This window comes from Microplitis mediator, chromosome 2 (assembly GCF_029852145.1).
Source record: "Microplitis mediator isolate UGA2020A chromosome 2, iyMicMedi2.1, whole genome shotgun sequence".
Classification (NCBI taxonomy): Eukaryota; Metazoa; Arthropoda; class Insecta; order Hymenoptera; family Braconidae; genus Microplitis; species Microplitis mediator.
The window spans coordinates 19516330-19530219 of record NC_079970.1 but is presented as its reverse complement, the minus strand read 5'-3'; the positions used below and the strand labels follow the sequence as shown (position 1 = coordinate 19530219).

At 29.4% G+C, this 13890-nt stretch overlaps 2 protein-coding genes across 2 annotated transcripts; both read right to left on the bottom strand.

The window, feature by feature from the left end:
- Positions 1-2381: 2381 nt before the first annotated feature.
- On the bottom strand, positions 2382-7964 carry LOC130662919 (ankyrin-3-like). Its single transcript, XM_057461890.1, has 3 exons — positions 7756-7964; positions 6544-7068; positions 2382-6475 (listed from the first exon to the last, which is right to left on the bottom strand). The coding sequence occupies exon 3, from the start codon at positions 6471-6473 to the stop codon at positions 2619-2621; it is 3855 nt and encodes a 1284-aa protein (XP_057317873.1). The 5' UTR covers positions 6474-6475; positions 6544-7068; positions 7756-7964; the 3' UTR covers positions 2382-2618.
- Positions 7965-9720: 1756 nt separating this feature from the next.
- On the bottom strand, positions 9721-13890 carry LOC130663108 (protein roadkill-like). Its single transcript, XM_057462179.1, has 3 exons — positions 13752-13890; positions 9953-11789; positions 9721-9861 (listed from the first exon to the last, which is right to left on the bottom strand). Exons 2-3 carry the CDS (start codon positions 11763-11765, stop codon positions 9815-9817), a joined length of 1860 nt encoding a protein of 619 aa, XP_057318162.1. The 5' UTR covers positions 11766-11789; positions 13752-13890; the 3' UTR covers positions 9721-9814.

The following is a 13890-nucleotide window of genomic DNA, read 5'->3' as shown; positions in this document are numbered from 1 at the left end:
TAGGAATCCATATTGGAATTCGTAAATTTACAAAAAAATAAATAAATTTTTCAAAACATTTTCTCATTCATAGCAATTTTTATAAATATTTCCATTTATCTTTTACTATTAAATAGAAAATATCATTATGTATTTGTAAATTTTTTTTATCTTAGATAAATACTAATTTATTTAGTTTTTAATGTACAGAAATTATACTCAAGTTACCTCCTCCTTTTTCTATCAATGTTCCATGAATAATTGATAGGTTATAATTTGGTTCAATTAATTAAAATTTTTAGTCAGCTTTTTAAGTCAGCAATTTATAATTATTAATTCAAAAAATTATGCGGCAGCAACAAAATTCAAAAATTCCTTTGAAAGAGATTATTAACTCATTAATTAATAATAATTAAATTCATTTTATATAAGGATATCGAAGCGTAGCAAAGACCGGATAATACATAAATATATATATATATATATGTAAAAGAAGAGCAAGTAGAATTTCTTCTCTTATCAAAATGGATCTACGATCGTTAAAAAAGAAATTCAAAATAAGTTTGAAACAGTAACTGCAAAATTACACCCGCGAAAATTCATTCTTTCAAATAATTAGTATTTTTATTAATTTTATAAATATTTAAATATTGTTGTAACGAAATTAATGAATTATGGAATTAATTTTTATTATTTATTACAGTAATTACATTTATTTTTTAGCTAATGAGTAAAGTAGTGCTTTGGATGGCACCCTTTCCGGTGAACTTTATCGTCTTTTTAATGGCTACGTTGGTTGTTGGTAAAAATACACTTATATTTATTTTTTACACCTATTTAATTATTAACTAATTGTAATTATTCAATTATAATAATAAAAATATTTTAAAACGCGCACCTGTAGTTTTCTTTTATTTTCTACATGTGCATATCTTATTTTTTTCTTTCTTTTGTAATTGATGAGTTGAAAAAAATCCGAAAATTTTCAATCGTCTTCGAACTTCAAGATCATTTTCCATTTTGATCTTAAATTGTAGTTTCTTTACTACCTTGATAATTTTTTTTTAAGAACCGGGTAAATCACAAATTAAATGAAGAAAAATTTAAAAAAAATAGTCGTATTGATAAAAAAATTAACTTTGGGTTTCTTCGGTGCTCTATCTCATTCTATTACGTGAGCCAGAAGTCGATTCTTTCAAGTTGCTACTCGACACTTTAGTTTCCACGGAAGATCTAACCTCAGTGGATCTATGATTTGTGGCAAATCTTAAATCTTAGATCAGAATAAAATTTGAGTCATAGAAACAAAGCATCATTCACATGAATCAAGAAAATCTAGACACGATCACCAACATTCATCTCGACGTCATGGACCAGGACGGAGTAAAAATACACCAACACCTACAACTTCAGATGCTGATGGTCGATTAAAAAAGATTTTGGATGGTAAAACTGCTGGCTTACAAGATGCTGCAGGATTAAGAGAAGGAACTGTAGCTCATAAACAAAAAGAAAAAGAGGTGTTTAATAATATGAGTGCTGAAATAAGTGGATATGGTCAAGCTCCAGTAATGAGAGACCGAAAAACTGGTAAACGACGTGATCCAAAAGCTGAAGAATTGGAACGTCTAGAAAAAGATAATATGGTAACCATTACCATGATAGTATAGTAATCATTACAATAATTCTTTGATCTGCCATCTGGAAAGTTACTATAATGATGGGAATTGTTCCCATACTTATGGGAACTTTTCCCAGACAATATGGGCCTATATTCCATAATTTCATGTAATCATTACCATAACGGTATGGGATGATATTTCATAAACGTACTAGGAATGGTTACCATAAATTACTTTCCGTGTACTCACATTTTATTTATTTATTAAAAAATTTAAAAAATTGCTAATTGTCAGTAACATTTGCACTCATAAATTACTGGATTTCTGGTTATAAAATAAACGCGGTAATATGGACCATGACTTGAAATGTTTTATTGCTGACATTGTTTGACTGAAAACTTGATGATTTTATTCTACGGATAGAAAAATTAAAGTTTAAATTAATTAATGTTAAAATTTATTTATTCAATAACATTCTTAATAATAAATTATTTAGATATCATGTCCCTTTTAAAATAATGCAGAAAATAATAAGTGTGCATACCATCAAGTTGCTGATAAAATACAAAATAAATCTATTTTTTATATCAAAAATTTTTTTTTTATGTACCTTCCTTTTTTGAAGTGGAGGAGTAATTTGCTGAAAGTGGACTTTGAATATAATTTTTCGCAACATTGAGGGGAGGGCCAATTAACGTAATTCGCTCCTGTATTAAAAAGTTAGAGCAACTAATCAGTAGTAAAGACAAAGAAAGAGCCAGGCGAGTTAAATGGAAAGTGCAATAAAGGAGTGATGTCTCGTTATGTAACTGTACATTGAAATGAGTTATTATTATTATATTTCAATAAAATATCATAATTAATACATCAAATATAAAGTCGGATTCAAATTGATTTGTTTATTTGACATTTTAGAAAAACACACATTGTTTTACATAAAGGAATATTTCATTTTTTGAAAATTTTTTTTTGGAGAATTATAAATTAAAAACAAAAACGAAAAAAAAAAATACAATTTTAGCACTGAGATAACATTTTGAGATCTCTATTGTTTAAATAAGGATTAATTGCTCTTATAACATCGAACGGAAGTTGACTGGAAAGTAATGTACCAAATACATTAGTGCTTATGCCTAGCAATTTATTTCTTTGTAAGCTTTTGAATAAACGATAGTAAATCATCTGACCATACAAAGGGAATTGTAACTGCAACTCTTTTTCATTTAAAGATCCCTCGTTAAAATTATTTAATTTAACCGCGATTTCATGGTGATTAGTACGCATAACATCGTAGTAACTCATGATAGTCTGATCAATTTTAAAATTTTTCATCAGTTCTATTTCTTTCAAACAATCAATATAAAAATCGTCCAATTCTTTTTCGATGATTGCCTTTAAATTTTGATTAATTAAAGACCAACCAGCGGCCTTCAATTTTACTATGTGTCCTCTAATAATTCTTTTGTTACTCTCCAAATTTGCTATATTTATAGCCGTTTGATTGTCTCTATTAACAAGATTAACATCAGCTCCAGCATTTAATAAAAGATTCAATATAAACGGATTTGGTTCTCCGAATTTACCAGCTTCATGAAGCGCAGACCCGCCCTGGGGGACATCATTAATATTGACAAAATCTTCTCTCATAAGTATGAATTCAGTTTTTTCAAATGATTTATGTCTAATAGCAGGAAATAAGAGTGTTTCGTTATTAATATCTCTGCAATTAATGTCAACATTTTCAGATAATATTAGCTTGAGCATTTCAATATTCCCTACGTGTAAAACATGAAAAATGAATTTCAGGTTTTCTTTAGTTATAAAATCAATATTAGCTTGATGACTAATTAAAAGCTTCATCAAAGCTACACTGCGATCGTGCGCTATAATTTCTAATGGCCTCCGATTATCGTGACACGGAGCATTTATATCTGTACCATCAGCATGTAATATCAATTCGACTAGTTTCAAATTACGAGTCATGATAGCCAATCCGATAGCTGTTGTACCAATTGTATCCACTTTATTAACTGTAGCTCGGTGTTCAAGTAAGAGTTCAACTATGTTTAGGTCTTGATTTTCAATTGCTAAGTACAATGGAGTAGTACCATGCCAACTAGCATCAATATCTTCAACTCCGTGATCGATTAAATACTTAACAATGTTGAAATTTTTCGAATTAACCGCCCAACATAACGGAGTCCCAATACCAGAAAGAAGATCAACACTCGCTCCAAAGTTTACTAGTAACTCAACTAAATCGAAATTAGCCTGCTCACATGCTATGCCGAGAGCTGTCCTGTATACCCTTTTATCATCAATGATAGCTCCACTTTTAATCAAAAGCTCAACGAAATTTTTCCTTCCATTGTCACAAGCAATAGTCAGTGGCGTTTTGCCAAAGCGAATACTATTAATTTCAGCTCCTTGTTCGATTAAATATTGAGTCGTACTATAGTTGCTACGCTGAACGGCCCAGTGTAATGGTGAATAATTTTTGTCATTACTTAAATTCACCTGAGCTCCGGCATTGATTAGAATTTTAACCAGCTCCAAATTATCTTTATTAACAGCTACGGTAAGAGATGTTTCACCATAATCATTAATTGCATTTACTTCGGCACCATTTTTAAGCAAAAGCTCAACTATTTTTATAGTTCCACTTTCTACAGCGCGATAGAGTAAAGTTGTACCGTTATAAATAATATTAACATGAGCATTGCGGTCAATTAAATATTTAACGATTTGATAGTTCTGTTTATCAACGGCCCAATACAATGGCATCGCGTAGTGAGAAATTTTATTAATGTCAGCGCCTGCGTTGACAAGTATCTTGACCAATTCAAAATTACTCCACTCACAAGCGATACCAAGTGGAGTTTTAACAAACTTTTCATCATCAACTTTTGCCTGTTTTTCAAGAAGTAATGTTACGATTTTTTCATTCTCATTCATAATTGAAATTTGTAATGGTGACCAACCGCAGTACTGTGGAGTTCGAGATCGATTAATTGCATTAACATCTGCACCGCGTTCAATTAAATCATTAGCTATACAGTAATTATTTGCACCAACAGCTCTATGTAACAGTGTCATATTCGAAGGTATATTAATATCTGCACCAGCTTTTAATAACAACTCGTACAACTCATAATTATTCCGATCCACAGCTATTCCAATGGGTGATCCTAATTTTTCAGTGCTGATATTAACATCCGCTTTATGTTTCAGTAATAAATTTGTGATTTCCAAATTTTCTGTGCTTACTGCAAGATGCAGCGGCGTGCAATCTGAATATTTAGACACTGGACATTTACAAATTGCATTAACATCTGCACCGCGTTTAATTAAATCATTAGCTATACAGTAATTATTTGCACCGACAGCTCTATGTAACAGTGTCATATTCGAAGGTTTATTAATATCTGCACCAGCTTTTAATAACAACTTGTACAATTCATAATTATTCCGATCCACAGCTATTCCAATGGGTGATCCTAATTTTTCAGTGCTGATATTAACATCCGCTTTATGTTTCAGTAATAAATTTATGATTTCCAGATTTTCTGTGCTTACTGCAAGTTGCAGCGGCGTGCAATCTGAATATTTAGATACTAGACATTTACATATTACATTAACATCAACTCCACGTTCGAGAAAAAATTTCGTAACGTCGACATTACTTACAGCGACAGCTTGATGTAAAGGTAAAATTTTATTCGGACAATCATTTATTTCAGCTCCAGTATCTAACAGTAACTGAAATAGTTTAAAATTTTTTTTTTCAATGGCGATTGTAAGCGGTGTTTCGTCATTTTTTCTACAAATGTTAACATCAGCACCTTTACTAAGAAGGAATTGAGCAACTTCAACATTTCCTTGCTGAATAGCAACATGTAATGGAGTACACTGATAAAAGTTCGACCATGCGTAGAAGCACTTAAAATTTATATCATCTCCTATGGAAAATAAATACTGAGCGATTTCCAATGAATTATGATAAGCTGCCCAGTGTGATCGATTTATGCTTCGGTAAGACAAATCCACAGTAGCTCCGGAGTCAACTAATAGTTTGAATATCCGATCATTACCTTTTTTGATTGCCAAGTCTAGTGGTTTTTCACCACTTTTTGTCTTAGCGTGAACGCTGGCTTGTTTATTTATTAGTAATTGAGCCACTTCAAATTTTTCACAATTAATGGCGACGTGTAATGGTGCGCAAAGATAAAATGATGACGAATAAATTTTTTTGCATACATTAATTCTAGCTCCTTGGTCAATTAAATATTCAGCTATTTCGACAGCATTATTTTGGGCTGTATAGTGCAGTGGAGTATCTTCACGAATAATTTTTTTGATGTACGCTCCAGAGTTTATTAACAGTTGAAAAATCTCAAAGTTACCGGACTTGATTGCCGCAGTAAGAGGTGTCGGATGACCTTTAGCTCTTACGTTTACTTTACTTTTATTCTTTTTAGTTTTCAGAAGTATTTCGACCACTGCTTTGTTCCCTTGTTCAACAGCAAGATGCAAAGCTGTTTTGTTTTCATAAATAATGCCAATGTCGGCTTTATGGTCAATTAACTTATTGATTATCTCCAAGTTTTTTGTTTCGACGGCTAAATGAAGAGCTGGTGGAGAAGATTCTTGATGAATGTTAACGTCAATTTTTTTATTCAATAAATAGTCAATTGCTTTGATGTCTTCGTTTTTAATCGCAACAGGAAGAGTTAATTCTGGATCAATGTCAACATCCATTTCTTCTTCCGGTATTTTATTACGGAGTTTGGAATATTTAGTTTTTTTACTTGGCGGTTCTTCCGTTGCCGCCATTTCAGGCGGCAACTTTTTATTGGCCCTTCTAGTTCTCATTTCTAGTGTAAAAATAAATATTATCAATAATTTTCTTTTTTTAATGAGCTTAGTAAATATATTTTCTTACCAATTGTACACGGAGAAAAAAATATTGTTCTCAGAAGTGTACAGTATAGTTACAGTCACAATACGCTATAGTTATCTACTAGATTGTTACTGCAACGATCTACTGTATCGTTCTGACACCAATACGGTGGATAGCTCTGAGATCTATACGGTATCGTTCTGAGCCCTATCTGACGTCACGCACATTGAAAATTATATGAGATATTTAAAAACCTTTATCATTATTTTTATTAAACATCTGCTAGCAACAATTGTACAATATTCATAACTTTGCGCGAAAATGGATGTTTAGTTAGGTTAGACGGTGCCGTGTGAGGTGACGACTACGGAAAGTCGTATAGGGCTCACAGCTATCTAATAGATAGTTACTGAAACGATACGGTATTGTTACCATAAGCATACGTATTGTTGTGGTAACGATCTACGAGTTACTATACTTTAGATCGTTCGAGGAGCAATATTTTCTTTTTTCATGTAATATAATTTAATGATGTATCGAAAATCTGGCGATGAGATTGTCGTTGATCTGAAAAATTAATAAAAATTATGAAAAATATTTTAAAATTATAAATTTGTTGAAGTTAATATTAAAATAAATATTTATCAAAATTTTTGACAACTATAAAAAATGAAGCTTTAGCTATAAGTGTAAAAAAAAAAATTATTTGCCACATCTTCTGATGTTTTTTTTTATTTTTGATAACAAAACTTACAGGATATAAAAAAAAGTACTTGAATGGTTTATTTATCTGTTTTAAAGAATTAAATAGCTTTTAAATTTATTAAAATTTCTTATTCTACATCGAAAAAACAAGATGTGCAATTAGCGGACAGCTTTTTTTATTTTAAATTAATAAATTAAATATTTAAATAATTTTCTATTATTATAAAATTTGGAAATTCAAAAATTTTAAAATTATTGGCTATTTGCTAATTTCAATCTCATAAAATAGAGTTGTTTTGCAGCAGAGAATTCTATCAAAAAAAAAATCAAACTAAGATTCTATAGGAATCCATACTGGAATTCTTAAATTTACAAAAAAATAAATAAATTTTTTAAAACATTTTCTCATTCATAGCAATTTTTATAAATGTTTCCATTTATCTTTTATTATTAAATAGAAAATATCATTATGTATTTGTAAATTTTTTTAATCTTAGATAAATACTAATTTATTTAGTTTTTAATGTACAGAAATTATACTCAAGTTACCTTTTCTTTTTGTATCAACGTTCCATGAATAATTGATAGGTTATAATTTGGTTTAATTAATTAAAATTTTTAGTCAGCGTTTTAAAAGTCAGCAATTTAAAATTGTTAATTCAAAAAATTATGCGGCAGCAACAAAATTCGAAAATTTCATTGAAAAAGATTATTAACTCATTAATTAATGATAATTAAATTCATTTTATAAGGATACCGAAACGTGGCAAATACCGGATAATATATAAATATATATTAGGGATGGCAACAGTGCTGCCAGATCGTGCGATATTTTTACCCCCTCCTGCCATTACACTCCATGCTATTTCACCTCGGGAAGGGGTAAAAAAATCGCACGATCTGGCAGCACTGGATGGCAAAGTCGATTCCGATTCGAATCGAGAAGTTTTAGTTTTTAAAGTCGATCAAGAATCGATTCTTAACATTCGACTTTTAAATAATTCTATCACGTTTTTTTACTGTCATTGGCTATTAAAAAATCCCGTGTTATTAAAATGTGACATACATTTTGAAAACTTCACTTTTATTTTAAAAGTAAAAAAAAAAACAAATGGAAATAAAGAATTCCTAAATTTTTAAATGTTTCTTGTTGAAAGTTTATTTAAAGCTGAAGACAATGATGTATGACTTTATAGAATTATTTATATTTTTGATAAAGTTATAGGCATTCAAATATTTTTTATCCAAAATTTTCAAAAATTCACAACTTTTCGAAAACGCAATGTAAAAATTGGAAAAAAAGACATGGATGAGTTTTTCAACAAGACGCAAATTAATGAATTATGAAATTAATTTTTATTATTTATTACAGTAATTACATTTATTTTTTAGCTAATGAGTAACGTAGTACTTTTGATGGCACCCTTTCCGGTAAACTTTATCGTCTTTTTAATGGTTACGTTGGTTGTTGGTAAAAATACACTTATATTTATTTTTTAAACCTATTTAATTATTAACTAATTGTAATTATTAAATTATAATAATATAAATATTTTAAAACGCGCACCTGTAGTTTTCTTTTATTTTCTACATGTGCATATCTTATTTTTTTTTCTTTTGCAATTGATGAGTTAAAAAAAATCCGAAAATTTTCAATCGTCTTCGAACTTCAAGATCATTTTCAATTTTGTTCTCAAATTGTAGTTTCTTTACTACCTTGAAAATTTTTTTTAAAGAACCGGGTAAATCACAAATTAAATGGTGAAAAATTAAAAAAAAATAGTCGTACTGATCAAAAAATTAACTTTGGGTTTCTTCGGTGCTCTATTTTATTCTAGTACGTAAGCCCGAAGTCGATTCTTTCAAGTTTCTACTCGATACTTTAGATTACACGGAAGATCTAACCTCAGTGGATCTATGATTTGTGACAAATTTTAAATCTTAGATCAGAATAAAATTTGAGTCATAGAAACTCAAAGCATCATTCACATGTATCAAGAAAATCTAGACATCCCTGATTAAGAAAAATGATTTGGAATAATTCAAAACAATTTGAAATGATTTAAAAAAATTTGAATCGACTAATATATATAATACACTTAACATGGAGCAAATCATTTTTCTTAATCAGGGATGATCAGAAACATTCGTCTCGACGTCATGAATCAAGACGGAGTAAAAATACACCACCACCTTCAACTTCAGATGCTGATGGTCGATTAAAAAAGACTTTGGATGGTAAAACTGCTGGCTTACAAGATGCTGCAGGATTGAGAGAAGAAGTTGTAGTTTATAAACAAAAAGAAAATGAAGTGTTTAACCCTTCATTGGTCGCGCTATGAGCGATTCCCCGCTTTTTTTTCCTTATTTTGTAATATATAAAAAAAAAAAATTTTTTTAGCTTTCAAAAAATCAGCTATTTCTTCTTTGATCTATTTAACATACATCAAAAGAGTTTCTAAAGTTATAATTAATTATATATTAAATAATAAATGTCGAATGAACATCGAATCACGGCGATAATTCTATTCAAAGAATACAAAATGACGATGATCGTGATAAAATAAATATATAATTAAATAAATATAAAAATTCAAATTAACGTCAATTAAATATTCAATGATTCTTGTTCTTCCACAGTTTCGTCTTTTTCATCTGTAACAAAAAAAAACAATAAAACAATTAAATAAATAAATTAATTAATTAATTAATAAATATTACATCAATTTAAAAAAATTAATAGTACCGTCAACTCCATTTGTGATTGCAGGTTTTTCATCCAGTTCTGATAATGAAGATCGACTAAACTCATTATTTCGATCACCCAATTCCATTACATGCGCAATTTTAACGACTATAAAGACAGTACCGTATTCGTGTGATTTAGAATTGTCATCCAAAGCCATCAGTTTCATAGAATACTTTACAGTTATAAAATTGTCAAGTGAATCATAACATATACTCTTCAGTTTTTGTATCTGATTTTTGTCAACGTCTTCAATTAAAAGTTCATTATTATTGTTGAAAAAATTAACTCTGTCATTGAGTATAAATTCCATTAAATTTATTAAAATTTCTGTATCAATGTTAGCAATATAAACCTTTTCTCTCTTCAATTTATCCATCATTATCTCAGAAACCATAGGATTCCGTTCCATCAGCATGACTTTCTGAGCTTCGAATTCATGGCCATTAACTTCTAAACTAACGTTACTAGATACTTGATTGTTGTTATAAAGTTGCTCGAAATAAACATCCATACTGAGACGTTTTGTTGTTTTGAATGGTATATTTGCGCTGAATGATGTATGATCATTGATCACCGTAAGTTCACCGCACAGCAAATTGTCATCATCATTTTTCGCATTGTCTTTCTTCTTCAGTAATTTATTTTTTACATAATTTTCAGTTGAACGATGAATAGTTTTTACTCCAGAACATGTGTAAGAAAAAATATAATGAAATAAAACAAGAAAAAAAAGAAACCACACATTTCCTTGTCTTAATGAAAAAGGAAATTGAATGCGAGCATCACTGGCAATTTTCGATGTTATTTTTTTAAGTAACTTTGATAATGTGGAACAATCTGTATTATCTGTAGAATTAAAAGATCCAGGCTTGATAAAATGTCCTGTATTATTTGCTATAAAATTAATAGCGTAATCCAGCAGCTGCCTGGCATTATTTTCATCAGCCAGTATCATGATGTCAACGGCATTGGCAATCGTTATCGACTTGCATAACGATTCTTCGCATAATTTTTTTAATGTCTGGAGCTGGTACTTGTCGGCAGCTTTTAATAATTCTTTAGCGTCACCATCGATATCAGTAACTTGGTCAGTGTAAATAAATTTAAGCATTTCTCCGATTGTTTTAAGGCTTAAGTCATTAATAGTTACATAATTTTCTTTTACCTCCGTTTCATACAGAAACATTGAAGCAAAGACGGAGCTTCGGGCGATAAGTATACTTTTGTGAACTCGGAATTTACTGTCGTCGACTATCAAAACAACGTCGCTGCCGGCTTTGTTTTTGAAAAGTTCCTTGAAGTCATCGACAATGTTTCGCTTTGAAGATTTTAGTGGAAATTTATGACTTGAAGACGTGTCATCATCGTACACTGTTAATTTAATACACACTGTCAATGTGTCATCAAGTATAAATTGATTTTTGTTAGTCAATAATTCATCAACTTGGACTAAATTGAAACCCCAACCATCCAAATATTCGAAAACTCGGTGGTCATGATGAACAAAATGTTTTTCTTTGTTGTTGTCGTAAATAAATACCGAATACTTGGTTCTTACTTGTCGACTTCCATTGTTCGGCTGCAAGTATACTGATATATATTGATCATCCATCGATAGCTTGTCATTTTTATTTATTCCCAATTCTAGGTACCAGCAATCATTTATTTTTGCTCCTGTTGAAAATATTGAAGACGTGCGTTTTGGGCAGTCTTCAGTTTCGGTTGATGATTTTATCAATGATGAAACTTCATTTATTTTCCATTCATACAAGATTGTGTGCTTCGTCGACGTAGAGTAAACTTCTTCCATTTTTCAAACGACTATTTAAATAATCTGTAAAACAAATAAAATACAATTATTATATTAATTAATTAATTATTTATGATGACCCTGCCCTGGTTAAAAAAGAGAATTAATAGGATTGAGCCATGTAACGTGGCCGTTTAAGAGAGGATTGGCAGTATTAAAAAGGATTAAAAATATTGAAAAATTAATTCTTTTTAATCCTTTTTAATTCTCTTTTTTAACCAGGGTGAAGTTAGCAGATAATTGATAATTTTTTAATTTTTTTTTCAACAATTTAATTTTAAAAATGTTGGAAAATCCAAAAGTGCACACCTCAATCGCTCATTTTATTTTTAATTACTACTTTTATTATATAATATTAATGTTTTTTTTTTTTTATTATGAACTTTTATTCAACTTAAAAATTATCAATTTGATTTTTTTATTTCTTATTTTCAGTTTAATATTTTTTTACTAACATTTTTTTTTAAATATCCCGCCTTTTGTCTTAGATATCGTTTTTTTTTTCAAACATATTCATACGCTAGTGCTGCCACCATTAGTTGATAGAGAGAAACAATGAAAAAAATAATAACAACAGTAAAAAAATAGCAGCTAAATTTTTTACGAATAATCAATTTTACGTCGTTAATGAATTACAATTATACTAAAAGGATTCAGATAGTAATTTTCATAAGGGTTCTTGTGATAAAAAATACAAAGACAATAAAAAAATAGTTAGGCCGATTAATGGTATCTATCGAGAGTTATCGTGTTTACGAAGTTTCATACGTAACAATTGACAGCACTGGTTTCTTGAGTTAAAATAATTTATTTTAAACGAATAAAATGATGAATCGACTTAATGTTGGATTTAAATTGTTCCTTAATAAATTCTCTATATGCTAGTATACAATTTTACCTATCTTGGTAGAATAAAAATAGTGTAGAAAGATTTTTATATGAGTAAAATAGTCGAATAAAAAAAACCGTCCATAAAGCACACCTGCGCTTTCGCGCTTGAGGTGTGCAAAAATAAACTAAAAATATGCACATGTAGAAAATTCAAAAAATGATAGATGGAATTTTTTCAAAATTGTGATATCCAGGTGGCTTGCACTGTAATAGGACAAATAATTATTATGTTTATTTTCGGCCCTAGCCAATAGACCGGGATCATACTGAGTATATATACTATAGTTATTTTGAAGGTGTTGTTGAAATAAATAGTTTAGGTGTAGAATAGGGTGGTCGTTAAAAATTAAATTTTCTCAAGTGCCCCATAAAAAGCTTTTTTTTGGTGAAAAAATACGTGGGGAATTTGGTTTTTTCGATTTAAGTAAAACGAACACGTGCCGCAGGACGATCAAAGTTTTTTTTTTTATACAATCACGGTTTTTTTTAAATATCTCATGAAATATGCAGATTAAAGGAAAAAATCATAGGAACAATTTTGTAGGAAATTAAATTTTTGACAAAAAAGGACATGTTTATTTTTTTTATAAAATGTGTATTTCTGAAGATATTTTAAAAAAGTTTTTTTAGATCTTATCAATTGAGCATTTTAAAGATAACGAATGTCAAAAATATAGTTTTTTCTTAAATATAAACAACTTCGTAAGTCGAAACATATCAATCATTAATGCTTATTGTAGTTTCTATATACTTAGAAAAATGTTATTTTCAAAATTTGTAATCCTTAAAACGCTCAATTCATCAGATGTAAAAAACGTTTTTTTAAAATATCTTCATAAATACAAATTTTATAAAAAAAATTAAAATGATTTTTTTTGTCAAGAATTTAATTTCCTACAAAATTTTTCGATGCACACTACTGTCTAATCTAGCGAAGTGAGCTTTGATTGTTTGATAATATTTGTTTGTTTAAGAGAAAAATTCGGCCAAAATTGCCATTTACGGCACAAGTGCAACAAAGATAGTACGTGAACTTGAGTGTAACAGAGAGATAGGTGCGAACCCCTGATAAAATAAATCTAAGAATTACAGTACCTGATTCACAACAGCTTAATCGTTTTAATTTGCGGGTTACACTGATTCTAATGTATTCATTCGCGTTATTTAATTTTTAAATTAATTTATAAACAACCACGAAATGATACGTTGGGTCTAAAAACTTGTAAAATAAACT